General features: G+C 39.3%; 1 protein-coding gene across 2 annotated transcripts in view; it reads left to right on the top strand.

The window, feature by feature from the left end:
• CDK14 (cyclin dependent kinase 14) overlaps positions 1 to 25724 on the top strand; it is a 546733-nt gene that overhangs the window by 126709 nt on the left and 394300 nt on the right. For both annotated transcript variants that reach the window (XM_028525494.2, XM_028525496.2), the window contains 2 exons: positions 4257 to 4502; positions 14880 to 14974. In XM_028525494.2, coding sequence (XP_028381295.1) covers positions 4257 to 4502; positions 14880 to 14974 — 341 coding nt within the window. The remainder of the gene's footprint in view (positions 1 to 4256; positions 4503 to 14879; positions 14975 to 25724) is intronic.

The raw sequence follows: 25724 nt of genomic DNA, 5'->3' as shown, positions 1-25724 counted from the left end.
GGTTTATTTTGGTAGATTTCATTGGATTTTCTACATGGACTGTAATGGTCTTCTGTGAATAAAGGTTTTTTTTTCCTTTTCCAATGTGAATGCTTTTTATTTCCTTTTTCTTGCCTTGTGGTATTGTCTAGAAGTTATAATACAACAATTGAATCAAAGTGATGAGTGTACATCCTTGATTTGTTCTGCTTCTTCGGTAAAAGATGTTAAGTTTCTCACTATTAACTTTTATGTTAGCTATAGGGTTTTTTTTGTTTGTTTTTGTTTTTTTGGTTTTTTTTTTTAGATGCCCTTTATCAGGTTGAGGGAATTTCCTTCTATTTCTCAATGTGTTTAGTTTTTGTCATGAATGGATACTATATTTTGTCATATGCTTTTTTTGAGTCTACTGAGATGATCATACAATTTTTGAAAGGATCTGTGTATTAGTTATCTGCTGCTGCATACAAAATTACCCTAAAATGTAGCATCTTTAAAACAACAAATATTTATTTTATCTCACATTATCTGTGGAATTAGAATCTAGGTGCTCCCGAGCTGGGTGCCTCTGGCTCAGGGTCTCTCGTAAGGGTCTCTCAGGGTCTCTCCTGGCCTCAAGCAGAAGGCCGGGACTGTGCTGGCACTTGAAGGCACAATTCACGTGATTGTTTGAAGCCTCAGTCTTAGTGCACATGAGCCTGTGCCGTCTGCTGTGGCAGCTGGCTCCCCCAGACCTAGAGAACTCAGAGAGAAGGACTGGGAGGAGGAGAGTACCAAAGCACAAGTCGTCATCGTTGCTAATCTTTTCCCAGAAGCGGTAGCCCAGGATCTCCGCCATGCACGATTTATTGGGTACAGGTCAACAGGTGCAGCCTGCACTCAAGATCTGGGGACTAAATAAGGGTGAGAAAGCTTGGAAAGTGGCCAACATGGGGAGCAGCTTGTGAGACTTTCTCCCACTGTACATGAAAATGATGAATTACCCATTTTTGAATGTCAACCTTGCCTTCCTGGGATTAACACTACTTTTTCATGATTTATTATCCTTTTTATATATTACTGGATTCAATTTGTTAAAAATGTGCCAATAATTTTTGCATCTATATTTATAAGAGAAATTGGTCTGTAGTTTTCCTGTAATGTTTTTGTCTGGTTTTGGTGTTGGAATGATGCTAGTTTCCTATCATGAGTTGGGAAGTAGTCCCTCCTCTTCAGTTTTTTGGAAGAGTTTCTGCAGAATTGGTATTATTTGTTCCTTAAATGTTGGGTTTACTTCAGCAGTGATTTTCTCTGGTCCTGGAATTTTCTTTTTCATAAGGTTTTTTGTTAAGATTTAAGTTTATTACCAGACATTGGCCTATTCTGTTTTTTTTTTTAAATTTTTATTATTATTTTTGAGTGAGCTTCAGTAACTTTTGTCATTTAAGGAATTCGTTACATTTGTGTGGCTGACTTATTGGCATAAGGTTGTTCCCAATATCTGTAGACTCTGTAGTGAAGTCACTGCTTTCATATCTAACCTTGGCAATGTATATATTTTTACCTTTTATCTTATCAATCTGGCTAGAGCTGTATCTTTTTTTTTTTTTAGTCTTTTCTGAAAACTAGCTTTTGGTTTCATTGGTATTCTGTATTGTTTTCTATTTCATTTATTTCCACTCTGATATTTATTCATTATTTTTATTCTTGTGCTTATCTGGGGCTTCAATTGCTTTTCTTTTTCTGGTACTTTAAGGTGCAATCTCATTGCTTTGAGACCTTTTGTCTTTTCTTCTGTGCGCACTTCATACTATAGCTTTTCTACAGCTTAAGTACTACTTTAGCATCCTGCCATTTCAATATTTTGTTTTATCTACATTTAGTCAAGATACTTTCTGATTCTCCTTTTACATTATTTAGTTTCCAAATATTTGCTGTCATGCTTATCTTTTAAAGTACTTCCCTCTCCATCTCCAGCTTTTTTTAAAGATATTTTCTTCAACATTGGTTTTGCCTTTGTGTTGTTTTCTTTGTATTTCTTGTGCTTGGGGTTCATTGACTTCTCAGGCCCATGTGTGTATATTTTATAATCATAATTCAGTTGCTTCAGTTATGTGGGTGGTTTCACATCCACATTACCTGTATTGAGTGTTACTTTCACTTCCTTAAGGACACATAAACCCTTAGAAATACCTAGTGCCTCTAATCTCCTGGTGATAAGTGGTGAGTTTTTGATTATGAGTAGAGGACTGTGTCTTTTAAAGGCCTCTATTTTCTGCTCTCATCAGAAAGAATGATGATACCCTTCCCATTTGACTTAGTTGGAGTCCAATCTGTGCCGAGTAGTTAAGACACATTCTTAGGACAGAGTTAATGCTGAATAGCACACAGAGTTTGGTGTGTTTCCTCCTGTACGTTTCACGGAGCTCAGACGTATGTTCGCAGATGTCTGTGTCTGTGTCCGTACCTGTCTGCAGGTGTGTCCGTATCTACCGATATCTATTCATGCACACGGATACGTTAGTTCCCATGTGGAATCACATGTAGATCTCAGACACTTTATAGTTTTACTTTGGTCCGTATTTACTGATATCTATTCATAAACACAGATATGTTAGTTCCCATGTGGAATCACATATAGATCTCAGACACTTTATAGTTTTACTTTAACAAACATATCTGAAGTATCTTCTTTCCCTGTGTTTTTAAATAGGGGTGTGGAAACTGCCCAAGAAGAAAAAAAACTTCAAAAGCAATTTAAGAGTTATCTTTTCTCTAGAGGGAATGATAAAGCTACCTTGCTTTACAGACAAGCTAGAGGCCATCAGGTTATTTAATAAGAACAATAAAGTCTCTAGAGTATAGGGAGAATGAAGGAGTTAGAACTTAAAGCAGAAAACAAGCAGCAAAAGCCAGAGAGACTGAGATGAGCTGAGAGAGGGGGGCGGGCTGTGTGGGCAGAGAGCGAGTGGAGAAGTTGGGAAGGGGTAGGGGTTTAGTGGAGAAATGTAACCAAAATCTTGAAATGTATTAGTTGATGTTTTTCTTTTACAGTATTATTCCTTTTTATCCATTATTTTTGGTATTTAAAAAATTATTTTTTAAAATTTCAACATCTTTAACCATATTAGCTTTTGAATATGTCCCATTCCAGTTTGGGGGTGAAATCAAGATGGGGACATATTTTGTTTTTCTTCTGTAGAGAATTTTTCTTTTTCTTTATTTATTTTATTGTTGTTCAAGTACAGTTGTCTCCATTTTCCCCCCACCACTCCTACTCCCCCCATCCTTTGGCTTTGTCCACAGGTCCTTTATACATGTTCCTTGACAACCCTTCCCCTATTTTCCCCCATTATCCCTCTTCCCATCCCCTGTCGTTACTGTCAGTTTGTTCTTTGTTTCAGTGTCTCTAGTTCTATTTTGCTTGCTTGTTTGTTGTGTTGATTAGGGTTCCACTTGTAGGTGAGATCATATGGTATTTGTGTTTCACTGCCTGGCTTATTTCACTTAGCATAATGCTTTCCAGCTCCATCCATGCTGTCACAAAGGGTAGGAGCTCCTTCTTTCTTTCTGCTGCATAGAATTCCATTGTGTAAATGTACCATATAGGGACTGATTTTAAACATTCATATTTGAGAATAAAACTTTTGAAGAACATAATCTTTTTCTCTAGCTTGTGTTAACTGCTTCTAGATGATCCATGGACTAAAATTTAGCTCAACTGATTTTCTTTTTTATTAAGGCAAGTTATCCAACTTCTTAATTCAGAAATAGTCTCACTTGGCAGTCAGGTGGTAAAACATGTGACAGAGTTCAGGAACCACCTGGGGCATTAGCAGTCGAGGCCTTAAGTTTCCCATTTTAGGGATACATTTTTAGTGCCAGCCCTAAGTGAGTATGAGCAAAATAAGTATGAGGAACTTTTTTAAACTTTATTTTTATTGTTAACACTATTATAGATGTCCCCCTCCTCCCCCTTTGCCTGTATCCACCCAGCCCCAGCCCCCCTTTCCCTGTGGCCATCCCCACACTGTTGTCTGTGTGTAGGAGTTATGTGTGTATAGGTTTTTTGGTCAATCCCTTTACCTTCCTGCATCCAGCCCCCACTTCCCTCCTGATGGCTGTCAGCCTGCTCCCTGTGTCAATGCCTCTGTGACTGAACCTGGTGTAGCTTTTAGAATGTGGCCTTTTTGAGTGTTCCCTGAAGTTAAGGGAATAGCGAAATGAGCATGTTTTTGATGTTAAAGTTTCAGGGCAGAGTTCTGAGTTTAATTTCTTTCTTTCTTTTTTTTCCCCAGATATGTGTCACAAAGATGTCTACACGGAACTGCCAGGGAATGGACTCAGTGATCAAACCCCTGGACACAATTCCTGAGGATAAAAAAGTCAGGGTTCAGAGGACACAGAGCACTTTTGACCCATTTGAGAAACCGACTAATCAAGTAAAGAGGGTCCATTCAGAGAACAATGCTTGCATTAACTTCAAGACGTCCTCTACTGGCAAAGAGTCTCCTAAAGTTAGGCGGCACTCCAGCCCCAGCTCGGTAAGTGCAGTCACCTCCCTTATCAGTGGGGAGACAGAAAGAGTAGCCCTCTTAGAGGAGTAGCATGCTGTGCTTCAAGAGGGCAGGTTGCTCCTTCAGTGCATTATGATGCATCCTGTCCTGGGGTGGTTTAATGTCTTAGAAGAGAGACTGTGTACTTGAGCAAACTATGTGCAGACTCTTTATCCATAAGCACCCAGCAAGCAAACAAGATATGATTCAACTTATTTTTGGAAAAATCATTTTTTCTACTTGTTTTCAGTTAGAGGAATTTGTAATTGAAAACTCTTTGGTATCTCAGACCCTTGGAGAAGATACTGAACTTTGTTGTGCAGACAGTAAGGATAGTTTTGAATTTGGCAAGTTCATGAAGAAAGTCATTTTGGAATGAATGTTAAAATGTGCTCACTTGTCTTATTCCAGTCTGTTTCCAGTGTAAGTATTTAAAAATGTAAGAGCTAGACATTGAATCTTCTTAAAGAGAAATCCTTTTCATTAAAATAGAATTTTCTAAATTCAAACCATATCAAGTCTTGCCTTTTGACCCTTAGGGGTATAAAGATCTGAGGTTATTGCTGCTTTTGACTGTAAAATTTTTACTGAAACCCATATTTCCAAGACTGGCCCGCATTTAGCATTATTAAAGAATCCTCACGATCTTCTAAATTAAGTAATTTTCAGATTTAACTTACACTTAAGGACCTTTTGAACAAATGCTCTTAAAAGGTAAGAGGCGTATGCTAAGGGAATTTTAACTCTGTCATCTTCCTAAGAAAATCATGCCATTTCACAAGTTTTAAATATTAATTTCCACGAGAGCCAAAACAGAGCAAGAAATGTCACTGCTAGACAATTCAATTAAACTGTATGACACTACACAAATTTTGTGTCACATTTTGTGCTAATGAAGCTGAAATAAATATTGTTAATGTAAAACATCTGTGAGGAGAATTGATTATCTGGTTTTCCCCAAACTGACCCCATAATCTTGTCTGTGACAGCAAGGCGGACACATCTGCGTCGAGTTCTAGCACTAACTCCTGGGAGAACACTTAGGTTCAGTGTCATTTAGAAGAAATGAAAGGAGCTGTTGTGAATGATCAAGCCTGTATCATGGAAAGAGAATTACATATTTCTATTATATATTAACTTTATTATTATTATGTCACCTTCTAAATAATAGAGAAATTAGTGTTTCCAGGTATTGCAGTAAGGCATACTTACACTAAAAAATTATTCACTATTTAAATGTAATATAAATTTAACTAGTCTTGTATTTTATCTGAAATACCAGTTATAATCTGCTGTGTTATTTTGTTTGTTGCTCAGACTATTTCTGCTTTGGTCATTGGGAGCTCTGTGTCTTTCTGAGATGTCTTTATTCCTTTGTGTTTTGAGCACATCCTTGCTTCCTAGCCCTACGGAACAGTCTTGGCTTATATCGTACTTTCCAAGCCCTGCACTCAGAATCAGTTCTGGTTCCACTGATTAAAAAATGGTATATAGAAGCTAGGATGTGGGTCCTGGGTATGCTTGTTGCTATTGGGGGTTATGTAGTTTTAAAAGTCAGAGTACCTCTAGTATAAATGACAAAGGGGTTTCAATATTTATTTTTAATTTTTAATAAAGATTAAAATCCTTATTAAGAAAAGTTGAGGCTTAGGTCTGATATTCTTTGTATTTCTATCTTTAAAGTTAAATTTTATTTTTATTAAAGTAATGTTTGAACATAGCTTGAAAGATCAAATGGGAGAGGATTTTGGGAGTGTGATAGTGGCATAGGTTCTGAAGGAGCTCGTATAATTTGAGCAACCAGTATAGTAAAACCAGAGCAATGGATAACGTTGACAACAAACAGAGGGCGAGGTGAAAGTGGGTTTACTGTTGTTCATATGGGAAGCAATACAATAATTAATAATAATACAAGAATAAACTCTGTTTCCCCGTACAACTATAAACCTACTCTTGCCCCACTTTGTGTAGCAGACAAGGCATCTCCATGAACCTTAAAATAGTGGTGAGGGAAACAAACCGTGAACAGTGTTAAGAGCTGTGTGGTACCTGAAAGTGTGAGGGAGGAAAGTCAGGGAAGGCAAGGGCCTCGTGACTACCCTCAGAGCCAGGAAACTTCCACATTGCCATCGGTGAGGCATACTGGCAGCTTGTCAGGCCATTCTTAGGACAACGACAACCACTGAGATGGGACTTTGATGGCTTCTTTGAGTGGATGAGTGCAAGGAGACCATGATGTGGTTTGCTGGTCTTTCTCCTGTGACTTCTGTAGACTGTCCAGTTGGTGCCCCTTCCAGGACACAGCCCTGCGGCGAAGAGGAAGTGCTGGGGGAGACAGACTTGCATGCCGGGCAGGTCCGCCAGGGACAAAGGAAGTAGAAGGCCCAGAAGGGAGTGTTGAGAGAAGCAGATGGGGCAAGATAGTGTGTGCTAGATTGTCTTTCTCTTTTTTTTTAAACTTCATGGAAATAAAGTCGATTATTCCATAAAGCTGGAAAAGCTATCTGGGCCACATGCCTCTATTCTTAAACTACAGAAAATCTCAGGTTACTTAAAAACAACCAGTAGAAAAGTTACTGGTTGAATCCCATAGAAAACCATGGGGGCAGGGCGGGGAGGAATAAGGAGCTGAATAATATCTTTACAGATAATGAAAGCCAAGTAAGTGGATTTTTAATGATGTATCTGGTAAATCCAAAAGAATCAATGGAACTACTACAAAAAAATGAGAGTTACCTAAATAGCAAGTCATGAAATTAACATACAAAGCCCAATTCTAACACTTATAAAAACTGTTGTAGAAACCGTTACACACACCGTGTCTTCCCGCCTGTGTACCTCCTTCTCTGCTGCTCACACACTGGCCATTATCTGTGTTAGGAGCTGGGACTAGTGTCATGGAACCAAGACTGCCTGACTTCAGTGACCGTTACATTTACCTGTTCCTCCTGATTTTGTCCAGGCAGTGGCACTCTAAAATTCAGGCAAACTGTAAAGAATGTGATTTTTATCTAAATTGGTATATTTCAAGAGGTGTTTGACAGGCTTATTTGTTTCAGACATTTTTTGAGTGCCTCCTCTTCCTGGGCCTGATCCCTGGGTAGTGTTCGTATTCTTAACTTACAGGATAGACTTTCCCTCCCCTCTTTCTGCCGACCCCTCCAGCCAGCTGTGCTCTTCAGTAGTGGGGCTGGGAGTCGCTGTTGGAGACTGCCTGCCTGTCTCGTTGGCCCAGTTTAGACGGGATTTTATTGAGCTGTGCTGTCATAATCTGAGTTTAAAGAGAATGTCTGTTCAGGTATTCGTATTGAGATTATTGTCCTTGATACATTCCAAAAATTCCTCAAAATTTACTTCCTTCTATCACCACCCCCCCAAACCTTGCCCCCTCAACCCCACATCCTGTGATAGGCAAGCCCAGTCTAGAGAGAGGGGAGAAAGGTGCAAACTTGAAAATGAGGGTCCCACTTCCATTCTCAGATGGTTCTCCTTGGGGGGTCTCATCTTGGCATTGCCTTCTTCTTATGGGGACGAGGTAATTCCCAGATAGAACCAAGTCCCCTGGTCAGGTTGTCACCATGCATAGTTCTTGGGTCTGTCCCTCTGTCTAGCATCTAGATCTGTTTGGTAACCAAGTTATCCATCCAACTATGGATGACCTTAGTGTGGCTGTGTTTAATGGAAATGCAGGATGATAGAGCCTGTTCTGGAGATCAAAGGCAGTAGAGAAATTAGGCAAGGTAGCTCTCATTCCAAATCCTGGTTGTTTAATGAGGTCACGGAGTTCTGGTGGAACCCTTCCCACCTCATCCCCACACCCACTCTCACAATTGTAGTGTAATGTAATAGAGTGGTGATTCTTCCTTGTGGTTTTCCTGCAAGTCAGGTGTCATCAACAGACTTAATCAAGGGGTTATGTACAAAGGTTAAAATCTATTTCAGTGAATTCAGTATGAAACTATGGATGTTTTTGTAGTCACATCCCAGTGTCATTACAGTGAACACAGAGGTATACTCATGCAGTTTTTAAATATACAGTTCAAAACCCATCCCTGCTTGTAGAAATAAGGTTTCAGTAGGTGACAGACTTAGTTATCATTTAGTATTTCCTCCTTTTAGGTGGGAGGTAGGTGTTCATGATGATTCCACCAATGTAATACTGGTAGAAAAGAAAAGTCAATTTTTGATTCCAGTTAACTTGGCTTGAATTCTAGCCCTGCCATTCACTGTGGATCTTGGATGAATTACTTTATTTCTCCAGTCTTTAATTTTTTCAGATTCAAGCATGGATACTAACAGAACCAACCTCAGGGTGGTATTGCAAGGACTGAATTTAGTTAGTGTATTTAAAGTGATTAGCTCAAAGTCTGGCACACAGTAAATGTTGGATATTAGCTAGTTTTTGTTGATTACACAATGAACTAGGGGTAGCAAGGTCAGGGTGGCAAACACTGTTCAGCTGGAATACTATCTTCGCCTTTTTATTATCCATGCCAATGTTCCCCTCCACTGGTCCAGACAATTGACAATTCTCTGAACCTTTACGTTATCTCATTAAATTCCATGTCTCTATGCAGTTAGTGTCTGTCAGTAATTGCTGATTAGCCCTCTGTATTTCCAGTTCTCTAAAGTGCTATCTCAAACGAAAGTAGGAGAGTGAAAAACAGGGAATGGTTGCCCCATGAAGCTGTTTCCCACTCATGCATACATCTGACATCAGGGTCAAAGATGATGTTCAGGGTTGACAACACACTGGTTTGATCTAGCATCTTTATTTAAATGTCGTGATTTAATAAAGTTGCAAGGGGAAAAAAGGCGAATCAAAGACTTGAACTTTAATTATTAAACAAAAGAAGACCTCTCCTTCTGAACTATTCTTAGTTTTGCTCATTTCATAGGAAGGGTTTTATTATCGGCCTCTGTAAGGACTTAGCACTTGGATTCCTTATTTATTTACATAACAATAACAGATCAGAACCTTTGTGCTTACTTAAGGTAGGAGATCCTTTATAAGGATCTTAACATTTAAAGCTCAGACTGTCTCATAGACTTGTCCTATTCCATAAGCCTATTCTTTTGCAGAATGGAACAACTTTTAGAGAGGCGTTATATGTATGTAGTTCTTGCTGTGGAGCTAGCATAATTGATCTGTAAGTTAACAATGTATTTCCATAATGTCTACATATCAGTTTTGCAGGGCAATTAACATTGATTGTATGACCACCAAAGGTAGGGAAATATTAATTTTTCTGCCATCATAGAGTTCATAGAATGTATTTTAACCATGGCAGTCAATGCATCCAAATCCATTTAATTAGATGAATAGACTACTTTGTGCCATTAGCATTTTCTCTTACTTGATTTTTCTTGTGAATAAATAGGGTTGGTTTTTTAAAATATTCCCCTTGTTTTTCTAATTTCCTCAGTTCATTTTTTTTGTCATAAATGTGGTATGGTCTGTGTCTCAAATGATCACATCAACTCTATGATGTAAAGCAGTTTATGAAGAGTGAATAATTTTTAGAAAATTAGTTGTGCCTTCCTGGCAGAGAAAATACTCTCTTACAAACTTTTCATGAGCATGTCTTGTACTTGGTCTAAATACATACACATTAGCAGTTTATCGCGATATGAATAAAGAGGTGATTTTCTGTTGCTGCTTTTTGTTGGATAAGTTGGATTTATTTGTAAAGGAACACCAAAGCAGACATACAGACTTCTCATTCTGATTTTAAATAATTTAGAGTGGAACTGTGAACACAATATTTTCCCCATTGAAGAACATTTTATACTGAAGTTTAATATAGGTTTTAAAATTTCTGTTTAAAACTTGGGCTCAGGAGGGTGATGGTAAAGTGCGACATTTGCAAGCTGTTCCTGGTGATGAAAAATGCATGAGAACATAACCCACACGGGACTCGTCAGGTGATTTTGAATGTAATTTTCCATTAAGTTTTACTTGATTCAACTCAACACATGGTCTGTACATTGCAAGTTTCTTGAAGAAAAGAATAGGTGGTCCATTGTCCGCATTGATCCCTTCCTACTCTGTACTTTGTGACCCTTTTCTAGATGCAGTTAAATGTCGAACTCATATTACTTTGAAGCTTTCTTCTTTTCCATTATGTACATGTATATTTACATTTTCCCTCATGTATTTATTGATTTGGCTGCAACTCATGGGTCTTAAAATGTCATGTCCTCAGGGCCACATATTTATTTATGAATTTTCAGTTTTGATTTTCTTATTAAGCTGCATGGCTAAACTATTTATTTTCCCTTTTATTTCTAATTAATTGCATTGTGTTCAGAAAAAGTAACGGAATATTTTTGTGATTTTGAATACTGTGATTTTCTTTGTGGGCTAATCTATGGTCAATTTCTTTGTGAATGTTAAATATGTACTTGAAAAATACATATTAATTTGTGTATTAGATTAAAATGTTAACTCTAATATACAAGCCCGCATATCCTGTACTTACTAGTTGTCTGCTTGCTTTGATGATGTCTGCGCAATGTATCTCTCCCATTATCACCATGGATTTGATAATTTCTCATTTTATTGGTGTCAGCAGTTTCATATGTTTCAAAACTATGTTATTTGGTGCAAAGTAGTTTATGCTTATTAAGTTTCTTGGTGGATTTTAATGTTAATTTTAATGAGTATACTAATTTAATCCATTTTGTATATTCTGTCTTGTCTGCTATCAATATTGTTATTGTGCATGATTTTGCAAAAATACTTTTTTTGCTATATTTTTCTGTACTTTATTTTCAAATTTACTCAATTGCTTTAATTTTGCCTCTTGTCAACAGCATATGGCTAGATATCTTTGTTTTTCAATCTGGAAATGTTCTACTAATAGGAGAAATTTATGTTTACTATAAAGATTGATATATTTAGACTTAACTTCCTTCTTACTTTATGATTTTTCACTTAATATGCTTTCCTAATGATTACCCTGCCTCCTCTAGCCTTTCACTGTATACCCTCCTCCCTCTTCTTCCTTGGCAATTGTTTCATTCCCTTTCCTTGAAAATTTGTTTAGAATTTGTATATCTTATTTATGTTATTCTAGGGATTACCTTTTAAGTGTTAAAAACTTACTAAAACTTTTTAATTATATTTTTTTCCATTACCATTTACAACCTTATACCTCTCTCCCCCTGTGATCACCACACTGTTGTCCATGCCCATGAGTCCTTTTCCTTTTTGCTCAGTCCCTGTACTCTCTAACTACCCCCTGCCTGTAGCTGTCATCCTGCATCTAAGCCTGCCTGTGTTTCCCTTGTTAGTTCAGTTTGTTCATTAGATTCTACATATGAGTGAAATCATATGGTATTTGTCTTTCTCTGACTAGCTTATTTCACTTAGCATGGTGTTCTCCAGGTCCATCCATGCTGTTGCAAAGGGTAAAATTTTCTTCTTTTTTATAGACAAGTAGTATTCCATTGTGTAAATGTCCCATAGTTGTTTTATCCACTCATCTACTGATGGACACTTGGGCTGATTCCATATCTTAGTGATTATAAATAATCCTGCAATGAACATAGGGGTGTTTGTGTTCTTTTGAATTAGTGTTTTGGGTTCTTTTGGATATATTCCCAGAAGTGGGATTGCTGGGTCAAAAGGCAGATCCATTAATTTTTTGAGGTATCTCCATACTCTTTTCACAGTGGCTGCACCAGTCTGCATTCCCACCAATAGTGCTAAAGTGTTCCCCTTTCTCCACATCCTCACCAGCACTTGTTGTTTATTGATTTATTGATGATATTATTTCTGACAGGTGTGAGATGATATCTCATTGTGCTTTTGTTTCTCTGATGATTAGTGACATTGAACATCTTTTCATATGCCAGTTAGCCACCTGTATGTCCTCTTTGGAGAAGTGTCTACTCAGGCCCTTTGCCCATTTGTAATTGTACCATATTAAAACTTACACATTGTAGTTAATCAGTCTCTGCAGTCAATCCAGTGAATCTCAACAGGCTTTATTTAGTTCTTCTATTCTACTGTTCCTTGCCTTCCTGCAATTCTCCCATCACTCCAACTTCATTTTACATTGAGATAATAGGGAATTTTATATATAGATTTTTTTCTGTTGATGGTAAGGTTGTGGCTTTTCCATCCCTCTTGAGGAACTATCTTGAGTACAGTATTCGTGATTCAAAATCATTTCCCTTTTTATTTTGAAAATATCGATGGATTGCCTTTCTTCAGCCAGTATTGCTTATAAAAATATCATGCTCATTGCATACTTTTTCTTTTAGATGCAAACTCATTGGAGAAAACTCAAAGTTTTCTGAGACAATTCTGTTCAAACACTGGATTTATTATGTTTTCACCTATGTCCCTTCTTTCCTTCACTGCCCATTAAGTGCTTTATTTTACCTTTAAATATTTAATCTCTAAATCTCTGTTTCTTTTTGAATGATATATCTTCTCAAGTGTCTCTGACGATACTATTGTTTTTATTCAAAGTTATTTTTACCTTTGCAATAGCAACTCTCTTACTAGGGGTTTAATTTAACTGCCCATTGAATTTTATGCTTCTCTTATTGATTTTCCTGAAATGATTGGTGATTTTTAGTTGTATACTCATTCTTGTGTTTGTGAACTGCTGTCAGCTTATTCTGTTTTCTGTACATTGTCTCCAGTGATTGCATGAGAGAGGCAGGGGTCACAGCTTGGGGGTGTGGGCCTGTCACGTTGTTTGTAGGTCCTTGCTCTGCCCCACCAGGCTGACACCCCACATTCTCAGCCGTCCCCTCTGTGCACATGTCCCTGCAGTTTGCTCGGGAAGACACCACATGCTCAGCTGTGTTGATCGGTCTCATATTTACCTAACGAGTCTGTAATAGTCTTTGCCCGCATGTTGGAGCTTTAAGTTCACCCAATTATTTCTCCAAAGTTTTGGTCCTGATTACATCCATCTTTCAGAATTCCTCAAAATTTCTGATTAGATATTGGTACTCTTTTTTGTTTGTTTCCCATTCCTGTTTCTGATCTATTATTTTCGAGATAGATCATTTCAGTCACTGCGTGGCATTTTAGATGTCAAGGAGGAAAGAAGCATGTGCTCAACTTGCCACACAGAATCCTTACAAATGGTGGGAGTCAGATGCGTTGGCAGTGTGTTACGTTGTTTCATAAGTGGTACAAGACCATATGCTCAGGAATAGTGTTCTGTAAACTCTTTGCAGGAACTTATTCCCTAAGCTTCTACCGTTGGTTACTTACAAAGTCCAGCCATCAGCAGCAGCTTTTTATCAATTATGTATGTGCTTATAACTGTTATCAGATAATCCCTTTAAGATGCTCTTAATTCCTTTTATAATTATCATTTTCAAATATGTTTTGGTTTTACACTTTTATAGTGACATTAAAATAATAGACAGTTTGCTTCCCTGGAGGGCAGTGCTCTCTGGTGAAGTTGGGGTGGCAGTTGAGCACAGCAAGTGTGGTGAGACCACTCTCAGCACTCTCAGGTCATGACGGGGTATGCCACTTCTTAAGGAAGAGTTATTTTGTTGCACCTGTCTTAGGGATTGGCTTATGTAGACGTGAGTGTTCCCTTTGTATTAATTGGTGACGTCTGAATGATATGTCTTTGATTATCTGTTTGCATTATCACAGAAAGGTATTGGAGGATACCTTTACATGACTGAATTTTATACAGTCATGCTTTACAACAGGGGTCAGATAGTAACTATTTTCAGCTCTCTTGGTCACATGATCTCTGTTGCACCTCCAACTCTGTTGTAGCTTGAAAGTCATACCACAACAGGTAAATGAATGAGTGACTGGGTTCCAGTAAGCTTTATGGGACCTAAGTTTGATTTTCATGTAATTTTCATGTGCTATGAACTTTTATTTTTTGTTTGATCCTTCCCCATTAAAAAAATATAAAACCTTTCTAAGCTTATGGGATATATGAAAAGAGGTGGTGGGTGGGTTTTGCCAGGCCTTAATTTAGAAGATTATGTAATGACATGGAAAATATTCATAATATTTTGAGTGAAATCAGGAGGCTATAAGATAGTATGTATAGTGTGCAATTCCATGTATATAAAAAGCAGTAGTCAGTATACAGATAGCATTGGAAGAAGAGATATCAAAATATTAATGGTGATTCCCTCTTGGTGGTTAGATTATGGGATGATTTAAACTTCTGTACTGTTCATTTGTATATTTGGAATTTTGTACCCTGAGTATTTATGTTGTTTTTTAAATAAGCATTCCTATACCAGAAAAACATTATTTAAAAAGTGACAGAGGATCTGTATATTTCTAGCAAAACTGGCTTATTTATTGTTGATTAGTTTGATGAAATCTATTTTGTTTACCCTCTGCTCCATTTTTAGCCAACAAGTCCCAAATTTGGAAAAGCTGACTCATATGAAAAACTGGAAAAGCTAGGGGAAGGATCTTATGCTACAGTATACAAAGGAAAAAGCAAGTAAGTTCATTAGTTTTTTAACATTTCTCATGTGCAATGTACCTACTCTCTTAATACTAAGTCACAGTACATTTAAATAATTTTCATTTAATATGTAATACATTTCCCTCCCTCAAGTTTTTGTTGTTGTTGTTCTTTACCAAGTGTAAAAGTCAGTAGAATTTTTTTCTGTTAGCAAACAGTTTTGCAGACTTGTCCAATTTATCTTTTTTTTTGGCCCTACTCCTTCCCCATTTGTTCTCTCTTTCTCTGTAGTTGGAGCCCTACCAGGAGAATCCATTTCCAGGTGAATGATATGATTAATTAATTTCTCACGGAGGTTTAGTGTTTGCATAAGAGTAATGGTTTGACAAAACCAAAGGTATTGGCTGTTCTTGACTTCTTTTCTTTTTTAAAATTTTTTTTCTTCTATGTTTATTTTTAAGATTTTATTTATTTATTTTTAGAGAGAAGGGAAGGGAAGGAGAAAGAGAGGGAGAGAAATATCAAAGTGTGGTTGCCTCCTGCATGCCCCCTACTGGGGACCTGGCCTGAAACCCAGGCATATGCCCCGATTTGGAATCAAACTGGCGACTCTTTGGTTTGCAGCCTGCGCTCAATCCACTGAGCCACACCAGCCAGGGCAACTTCTTTTCAAATGAACTTTTACTACATCTTTCAAAAGTTAATGAAAAATACTGCATAATCTTTCTTTTTTCCTACCTGTCTGCTTTGGCATCATGCTGCATATATTTTTACAAAGAGAATCAACCCTTTCCCCATTTCCCCCCTTCTCCCATGCTACCCTGGGGTCAGGGTACATGTTTGGATCCTTAGCAAGCTCACCCCCCACGTGTTCCTGATAGGCTTTCCCTCTCTCCCCAAATGATTAAGTGTTATTAATACAATGTTACTGTATTTGGTGGGATGTAGCTCATAGAAAACTTAATGCTATTCCTGAAATAACTGCAGTAGACACAAGGCTTGTTTTACCTTAGTCACATTACCAAATAATGTTGAAAAATAAATTCCTAAATTATTCCTGTTTTTGTATCCTTTTCAGGCATAAAAATTAGGGAATTTTAAGCTAAGTAATTAAATAAAAAGAAATACAAAAGAAAATTCTCTGAAGTATCATTTAAAAGACATAATTGGAAATTTTGACTGTATGCTGATTTCAGTGGTTTTTGGTTTTTATGGAATGTATTCTTATACCCTTTTTAATGGCTTTTGAGTTAAGAAGGTGAAGAAATATTCCTGATAAAGGAAGCTAAGGAAGGAAGTGCAAAAGTGCTGTAAGTCAAAAATACTGGTATAAATTTTGAGATCTCAGATATTTGAAAAAAAGGTCTTTTTATTTGAATGAAAAAGTGAGCATTACGGGGTATAAAAAACAAAACAACATCTAGAGGGCTGTGTATGAGTTCACCCTGTTGCTTGAGCATAGCAGAGTGTCATGGTAATGGCCTGGATGGCTGAGCTGATTTCAGTAGGGTTATGTCCCAGGCTTGAAATTTTTCCTGAAGAAAAACATTTAGTACTCTATTGCATAAAATTAACTTGTACATTTAATGTTAATAATGTGAAGGTACTCATTCTGGACTAAGCAGGTAGGTTAAATATAATATGGCATCTGCATTGTCTTGCTCACTCCTCACAAGGCCCTGTAAGGTCCCACACCGCCATCTCTGCTGGACCAGGAAACTTTGTGCTTAGACAGTGTTAGCCACTCGTCCAAGTTCAGACAGGTACTCATTGGCAGTACATGTTTTGGGTCGTATCTCTCAGGTTTGAAGCCATGATTTTCCTAACCAGTCCACTCTAGCACTTCCTCAGTGCATGGCCCTCCTTGCGAAGAGTTGAACCTTGCTGAGTATTCCAGATGGTTCTCACATATGCTCTGACTTGGCTTAATCATGAATCAAACGGAAGCAAATGTACAATTGCATTATCAGGAAACAAACCAATCACTTTGAAGTGTCTTCCCACAAAGATGTGCTCGGCTGATTTCCAAATGTAAGTTAATAACTCTATTAAATGTTTAACTTTAAGATTTATATCATAATCCTGATGGTTGAAAAAATCCTCCATCTATTATGCCTGAATCAAAGGAAGACTGCCTTCTAAGTACTTGCAATCTTTGAGAAGGATGGTTCTGGACAGTTAATACTTTTCACTCCAGTGGGTCTAAATGTATCTTGTCAGCATTTCTCAAGCAGTTTCAAGCCTGCTGGTCACACGTAGTGTTTAATTTCCTCCAGCTCGAGATGAAAGCCACTGGCCACTTATTTCCTTTAAGAGACGGAAGCTGCTGTGCCTGCCTGCTTTAAGGTGCAAGGCCAGGCCAAAGAACAATAGTTATGTGCCATCCCACAAAACTTGAGAGCTGTGTTGGTTGGTACATCCCCCGAAGAGCTACATAAATTAGAGCTGGCTGAATGTTGGGATCCCTGTTGGAGTATCCTCACCACTCTCCCATAAATGTCTGCAGCCCTGCCTCCATCTTTAAACATTGCCTTTCTTCTCCAAGAGCAGCTATTGTTACCTCGCACTAAAGCTGCCTGGCATTCGTTGGGATCTCACTGATTTTTGGTTTGAGAGCATTTTACGTATGTCCATTTACACAGGTCAAGTTTGGAATTTGCCACGAACCTCATTGCATTTAGTCTGCAAGGGCTACTGACACAAAATACCACAAACTGGGTGGCTTCAACGAGAAATGGATCCTCGTACAGTTCTGGAGACCAGAGTCTCAGATCAAGGTGCTGGCAGAGTTGGTTCCTTCTGTGGGTTGGTTCCCTGAGGGAGACCCTGAGCCCTGCCTCTCTCCCGGCCTCTGCCGGGGGCTGGCAGTCTGTGGCTTTGCTGGCTTGTAAGCGCATTGCCTTGATCTCTGCCTTTGTGTTCACATGGTGTGCTCCCTGTGTGTGTCTGTCTCAGTGTCCAGACTCCCCTTTTTATAAGGACTCTGATCACATTGCATGACCTCAGTGTAACTTGATAACCTCTGTGAAGACCCTGTGTCTACATAAGGCTGCATCCTGAGCTACTGGGAGTTAGCATATCAACATATCTCTTTTGAAGGACACAATTCAATCCATAACACTTACGAATTTCAGACTTCACTAATTTGACAGTGTATTTTTAACAGTGTTTTTCTTTTCCTACTTATGATATATATAAGTCATCTTTTTTTTAAAAGATTTTATTTATTTATTGTTAGAGAGGGAAGGGAGGGAGATAGAGAGAGAGAGAGAAACATCAATGTGCAGTTGCTGGGGGCCATGGCCTGCAACCCAGGCATGTGCCCTGACTGGGAATTGAACCTGGGACACTTTGGTTCGCAGCCCACGCTCAATCCACTGAGCTATGCCAGCCAGGGCTACCATCTTTTATTTCATGGTTCTTCTTTATATATTATAATATAAGCAACGATACCCCCCACCCCCCAGCAAGAGGTTTGTGTCATTGTTGATTTTGGTATAGTCGTTGCTATTAGCCAAAATTTAGAAGCTTGAAAAGGAATAGAAAGGATTTTCATACCCTTGAATTCTTTTGAGTTTCTTTTTGCTGTAGGGACACATAGGTTGGGGAGTTGACCATGAGGCCTGTACTGTGTAACCCCTTTGGTAATGAATTTGATTCTGAAGGTAACGGCTGAGTAGCTGCAACCACATAAAAAATGCAACACTCAGCCCTGGCTGGTGTAGCTCAGTGGATTGAGTGTGGGCTGCGAACCAAAGCATCGCAGGTTCGATTCCCAATCAGGGCACATGCCTGGGTTGCAGGCCACGGCCCCCAGCAACCACACATTGATGTTTCTCTCTCTCTCTCTTTCTCCCTCCCTTCTCTCTAAAAATAAATAAATAAAATCTAAAAAAAAAATCCCAAAAAATGCAACGCTCAAAAACAAAGTGTTCTTTTTCAAAGCTTTAAACTTTTTATGTTTGAGCAGAGATTGTTTTTAAAACAAGTGTTCCCCAGCTTCAAAATGATTTCTTTGTGCACATGTGTGTCTATGTTTGGGGCAGGGAGGTGGTTTATCATCACTCCCTCTACTAATCTCCTTGCTGGTTTGGTTTTCTGATGAGAGTCTTTCTTCTAAATTCCTTTAACATTGAATACAGGATTTTTAACAACATGCATTGTATAACACTTCACATTTCAAAACATGTGGCATTTTAAAACCTCTTTAATTCAACACCTTGCAGTCATCTTTTTACCTCTCAGTTTTCCAAGGATGTTTGTATATTAAGACACTTGTTAACATATTTTCTGAGCTTATTCAACTGATGATGAGTGTTTATTATGTTGTTTTTATGCCTTTTCTATGCTATAGGTGAAAAATAGGTATCTGAGATGTGGATTCTGATGCCAGGAAAGTTAACAGTCTTGCAGGGAGATGGTCCAAACATGTAACTAAATCTCTAGAGTGAGAAAGGACCGTAGTCTGTGTGAGCCAGAATGCGGTAAACAAGACGAGGTAAAATGGTGCGTGGACTCAACAGGAAGGAAGGGAGGATGGTGTCGACTAAAGTATTTTAAATATGTTCTCTCTAGTGGTGTTTGAATCACGGATTTCATTTGCTTCTTTTTAAATTTTATTTTACAATTACAGTTTGCATTCAGCATTATTTTGTATCAGTTTGCATTCAGCATTATTTTGTCTATCAGTAGTTAGACAGTCACATACTTAGCAAAGTGCTCCCCCTGATATTTTCAGTAGCCATCTGGCACTATGCAGAGTAGCTATGATATTGTTGACCGTATTCTCGATGCTGTGTTTTACACCCCTGTGTGTTCTGTAAATGCCAGTTAGTACTCCTGATTTCTTCCCCTTTTTCACCCAACCCCCGAGACCCCTTCGCTGTGACATCTGTCAATCTGTTCTATGTGTAAGTCTATTTCTATTTTGTTTGTTCATTTCATTCTGTAGAGTCTACATATAAGTGAATTTATATGATATTTTTCTTTCCCTGACTGACTTATTTCACTTAGCATAATATTATCCTCTAGGTCCATCCATGCTATCACGGATGGTAAAATTTCGTTTGTTTTTCCAGTGATATTCCAGTGGATGTGTGTAGCACAGCTTTTCTATACAATCGTCTGTGATAGGCACTTGGTTTGCTTCCAGAGCTTGACTATTGTAAATAATGCTGCAGTGGATACAGGGGTACATATATTCTTTTGAGTTAGTGTTTTGAGTTTCTTTGCATATATACCCAGAAATAGAAGCAATCTATGGATTTAAGCCATTCCTATCAAAATACCAATGGCATTTCTCACAGAACCAGAGTACATAATCCAAAAATTTGTGTGGAAACACAAGACCCTGAACAGTGACAGCAATCTTGAAAAAGAAGAACAAAATGGGAGGTATCACGCTATCTGATATCAAACGATACCTCAAGGCTATAGTAATCAAAACAGCATGGCACTGATGTAAACACAGACACTTAGGTCATTTGCTTTAAAATCAAGCCTCCCTTGTCACGGTGTGTATTTGTAGCACTCCTTGGGACAGTTCCCTTTTGGTGCTTTGTTCTCCAAGTAAATAGTATAAGACTTTACCGTAAGATTTTCACCCTGTGTTCATAGGCTCTTCATTCAATTTGTTAAAGGCTAAGGGCCTTAAAGTAAAAGCAGACTGATTCATTTTGATTATTGTGTGAATTTTGATTAAGCAAGGGTGTTTTGTTTGGTAAAGTGGAATTGCCTTTAAGCCAAATAATTTGGGAGAGGGTCGGTGGGTCGTTACTATGTGAGCACCCCCGAAGGTGTCTATGGTAGTTAAAAGCAGCAATTGCTGGCCACCTCAACTCCGAAACGTGAGACATGGTGGGAGCCACACGTTCCTCGGGGCCCAGGATCTGTTGGAAGAGCACATCCCAGTCCTTCCGAGTCCCGCAGGCTCTTAACCCTGCCACCACTGGTGAGACACCGTGAGCCTTAACACCTGCCCAGGCCAGAGCCCTCTCTTTTCCTTCCTACTTCATCTAGGGGGTGTGAGGCTGTAGCTGCTTGCTTTAGTTTTTTTCCTACTTCTGGTGTCATTTAGACAAAGAAAAGCCTTGCTCTTGTTTCCATCTCTGGAATTAGAGTACTGGACTTACTCTGACAGAGCCATTCCACAGATGACCCTGATTTCTGGTCATTTTTTTTCTGTTTATCTTCAGTTTTGGTTGAGGTGAAGATGCAAAGCTTTACTCCTGGGGGAGCCTGCTAAGCACAGAAGCCTGCCCACACTGGTTTGTGCCAGCCCTAAATTGCTATCTCAGAGGTGAATAAGGACAGTGCAGGAATTTGCTCACTCCATGTAACACAAAACTTACGTGATTGAAAGTGCCAATCTTTTAGCATTTCATCCTAATTGGTGCCGGATTATTGAACTTGAATGAAATGACCTCATAAATTGAGAGACTAACCCAAACCAAGACTGAAATATACTAAATACTTTTCAAAGAGCTCTTCAAAGCCCCTGGGGGAAATAGTGGGAAGAAATGCTGTTAATTAAAACAAGCAGCAGTCAGAAGAGAGACAGTGGCGGGTAACTACCTTTTCAGAATATGTGAGATTAAAAAAGTGGCTTTTACTGCTCTCCCTGAAGGTCAACTCTGTTGCAACACTATCAGGAGGAATTTGAAGAATTCTAAAAGTCAGAAATGCTCAGATGGAAAACACTGGACTCCTGGTTCACTGAAGTTTCCGTCTTTAGTGTTGACGCCTGGAGTGTCATGCTGACTCCCAGTGTCCTGAGAGGTTTCTGCCCATGAATGGGAACTCGAGCGGAGGGAGGCACATCTGGATGACTCTGCACGAGCTCTGTCACAGGCTGCTCCCGAGGCCCCCTCTCTGTTTCTCATTAGGGCCGCTTTGATTTCTTTTAGACTCTGGCTCCGTGGGCCAAAGCTTATATCACAGCTCACTCCCAAGATCAAGCCTGTATCCACATTATTAGTCACAGCATCTGAAAATACCAGAGTGCTATGATAATGCAATCAGTGTTTTATAGTTTAATGCACATAATACATGCCAACATATAAGATAATTGAATCTTTAAAAGAACCTAACGGACTACATGGATTTTATTCCATGTAATTTTCAGATATGGTGCTCCTTATGCATAGGTAAAAGTTGAAAGAGTGGAGTTCATACCCTTACCTAGGCCAAGGAGGATAGTAGCCCACCCACCAGCATCTGCTGACTTTATTTTTAAAAATCCGGAAAGTCCATTCAAATCGCAGATTCAGTCCAGACGTCCTTCAGAGGAGGGATGCAAGGCCTGAGAGTCTGGCTCTGGGCGCAGCCGCTGTCACTCAGCCTGCAGCCGAGAGGCAGTGCCTAATCTTGTAGACGAAGGTGACAGTGAGGCTATTGTTTAGGCAAGAGGCACGGTTTCCATTGTTAGACTAACCTGTACAGGGATACCTGTCCTGTCAGACAATGTTTAAATGTTTTGGCCTCTACTGGTCATTTCGTTACTAGGGTTCTGTGATCATTTGAGTGAGAGCCCCTCAAAACAACCAGTGATATTTTCTGTCTTCCAAGTTGAGGTCGTATATCAGCTATAGCCCGCTGGTGAAAGTGGAGGCATTCTGTGGATAGTAGAAGAATTTTTTGAAAGAGGTGGTGTGGAAATTTCCAATCATTATAGTGATAGGGCTCCTAGAATCTCTCTCCCATAGTCCAATTTAAATAGTTTTTGAGGAGGACTGGAGGAAGGACATGATGATAAGACTGGTTTCAGTTGAAAACTACCCACGTTTCTGAGTTGTTCCATTATTATTGTCATCCTTTTAGTGTAAACCAGGATGCTAGGCAAGTAGCATCTTTCTAGTCTAAGCCAGTGGTTCTCAACTGGTTCTCAAAGTTTCTCCTCAGGATATGTTTGATGATATCTGGAAACATTTTTGGTTTTCACAGGTTGGGGAGAGGTGGTTGTATTACTCTCACCTAGAGAGTAGAGGCCAGGGATGCTGTTGAACCACCTACAAATGAGCAGAGCAGTCTTCTGCAGCAGAGAATTATTTATCCCAAGCGTCATAGTTACCAAGGTTGAGAAATGCTTGTCTCAACAATGAATGCATGGAGGCGGTGTTATTAAAAGATGTCCTGCCATGGTTGGCATTGCTCCATGGATTGAGTGCTGGTCTGAGGACTAAAAGGTTTCCGGTTTGATTCCCAGTCAGGGTACATGCCTGGGCTGCAGGCCAGGTCCCTAGTAGGGGGCATGAAGGAGGGAACTGATCTCTGTTTCTCTTGTACATCATGTTTCTCTCCCTTTCTTTCTCCCTCCTTTCCCCTCTCTAAAGATAAATAAATAAAATCTTTAAAAATAAAAGATCTCCTTCCTTTAGAGGTATTTCCTAAGCCCCTGTGGTGCTCTGCGTGCTAGGCCAGGCAAAGGGTATGTGGTGGTGAGCAGAACTGAGTTCCTCTTCTCATGGAGCCATCATCTAGCTGGGGAGGCAAAATTAATCAAGTTAGCGGGCATATGTGTGATTTTAAATTGTGTAAAGGAAAAAAGATCTATGAGAAAGAATCAAGACAGAGAGTGGCAGGTTCTATCTGTTTGCATGAGAGAAGGGTAGGCAATAGGTATACTTTCCGTGGATGGACATTGGAAGACTTGCTGAGAAGGGGAGAGTTATGCTTAGATGTGAAAGAGGAGGTGTGACTGACCAGGTAAAAAGTAGCCTGCAGCCAAGGACAAGCGTGTTCAGGCCAGATCTGGAGCAGAGCTTGGTAGGCTCTGCAGACTCAGAGAGCCCTGCAGAGGGGATTTCTGATGGGTGCATCCGATGTGTTCAGGGAGACTTGTATGAATTGGATTTGGAGAGGCTGATAAAGCCTTGACAGTTATCTTAGGACTATTCCATGTATACATTGCAGCGAAGTGAACTACCCCCAAACTTAGAGACATTAAAACAACTCTGTATTTAATTTGCTGCAGTTGGGGAAGGGCTGGGCAGGAGAGGTTTCCGTTCCACATGGTATCATTTTGTGCAGCTTGACTGGGGAATGGGGGGTCACAGTCATGTGGTTCACTTACGTGGCTGCAAAGCTGCAACTGGCTGTCCACGTGGTTTGGGCTTTCTCATAGCATCCTGCCTCAGGGTGAACGTCCCATGACTTGGGGAGTGAGGTGTCTGGCTTCAGCTCCAATGTGTTAGAGTTGTTGCTCTCATCCTTACAAAGAGAAAAAGCTGGGCAAACTGAAAATCAACATGTTTTCTTCAATTCATCCAAGAACAGATACCACAAGGAAAACCACTCTACTTAACTCTGCAGAGACAGGCACACCAGGGTAGATGTTGCCATAGCCTCCTTACCTGGAGCACAGGCTGCTGGAGCCCCAAACTGGTGGGATGCCTACATAGTAATTTTGATGGGTTGCTGGAGACTGAGTGTGGTCTATTATGAGAGTGAACACTCCTGGGGGCTGCAGCTGTAGAAACCCTCACATTTTCTCAGACTTTGCCTCCAGGAATCCCACCAGGGCCTCACAGTGAAGATCCGGGAAAGTAGATAGTTTTGCATCTCTGGCTGTGGGAGAGGAGTCTTTGTAAAGTATACCCAGAGCGTTCTCCATCACAAAAGCCTCCTCTGCAGGGAAAAGCCTTTGCTGGAACTTCACCCCGACTTGTGGGAGCTTTTCTCCTACTCAGTCTCTCTGCAGCCTCCTGTCTGTCTCACCGAAGCGGGAGAAGCCATGGTTCATAACAGTCAGGGCCTCAAGGAAGGAGATTGGGAACACTGCGGTCAGGGAAGGACGTAGGGGTTGCAAGGAAAAAGGCTGTATCGTAATTGGAACACCCGCAGAAGAGAGAATGGGGCAGAAATATTTGAAGTAATAATGGCTGAAAACTTTTTAGAATTCATGACAGGCATCAAACCACAGATTCATGAAGCTCAGAGCACACTGAATAGGCTGTATATAAATATATAAAAACACACACACACACAAATGCCCACACCTAGGCATATGATATTCAAACTGCAGAAAAACAAAATCTTGAATGAAGCTAGAGGAAAAAATACTTTACCTATAAAGGAACAAGGATAAAAATATATGGACACAGACAACAGTGTGATTGTCTGTGGGAGGGGGTGGGGGGAGGTAGAGGAGGGTAAAGGGGAGATAAATGGTGATGGGAGGAGACTTGGGGTGGTGAACACTCAATGTAGTGTACAGGTGATATGTTGTGGTATTGTGCACCTGAAACCTGTATAATTCTGTTAAATAGTGCCACCCCAATAAAAAATTAATATAATAACAAAAAATTACATCATACTTTTCGTCAGAGATCAAGCAAGCAAGAAGAGAGTGGAGTGGCCTACTTCAAGAAAATACTTTTAAAAAATCACCAATCTACAACTCTATATTAATAAATATCCTTCAAAAGTGAAGGAGAAATAAAACTTTCTCAGAAAAAAAACCAAAAACAAAACCAATCAAGGGAGCCCATTGCTAGTAGACTTGCCCAGTAAGAAATGCCAAGAGGAGTTCTTCAGGTAAAAGGAAAATTATATAGATTAGAAACTTGGATCAACATAAAGAAAGAAGAATGTCAGAGAAGGAATAAATGAAAGTAAAATAAAATCTTTTATTTTTCTTAGGTGATCTAACAGCAAACTATTTAAAACAATAGTAGTGACAGTGTATTGGGTTATTATAGTACATTGAGAAGTGAAATGAATGACAGCAGTGTTGCAAGGGATGGTGGTCGGAATTGAGAATAGTCTGTAATAAGGTATTTGTGCTACA

This window comes from Phyllostomus discolor, chromosome 10, assembly GCF_004126475.2.
Source record: "Phyllostomus discolor isolate MPI-MPIP mPhyDis1 chromosome 10, mPhyDis1.pri.v3, whole genome shotgun sequence".
Taxonomy (NCBI): Eukaryota; Metazoa; Chordata; class Mammalia; order Chiroptera; family Phyllostomidae; genus Phyllostomus; species Phyllostomus discolor.
Note: the sequence above shows the minus strand (reverse complement) of the source record. Positions and strands in the feature narration are given on the sequence as shown.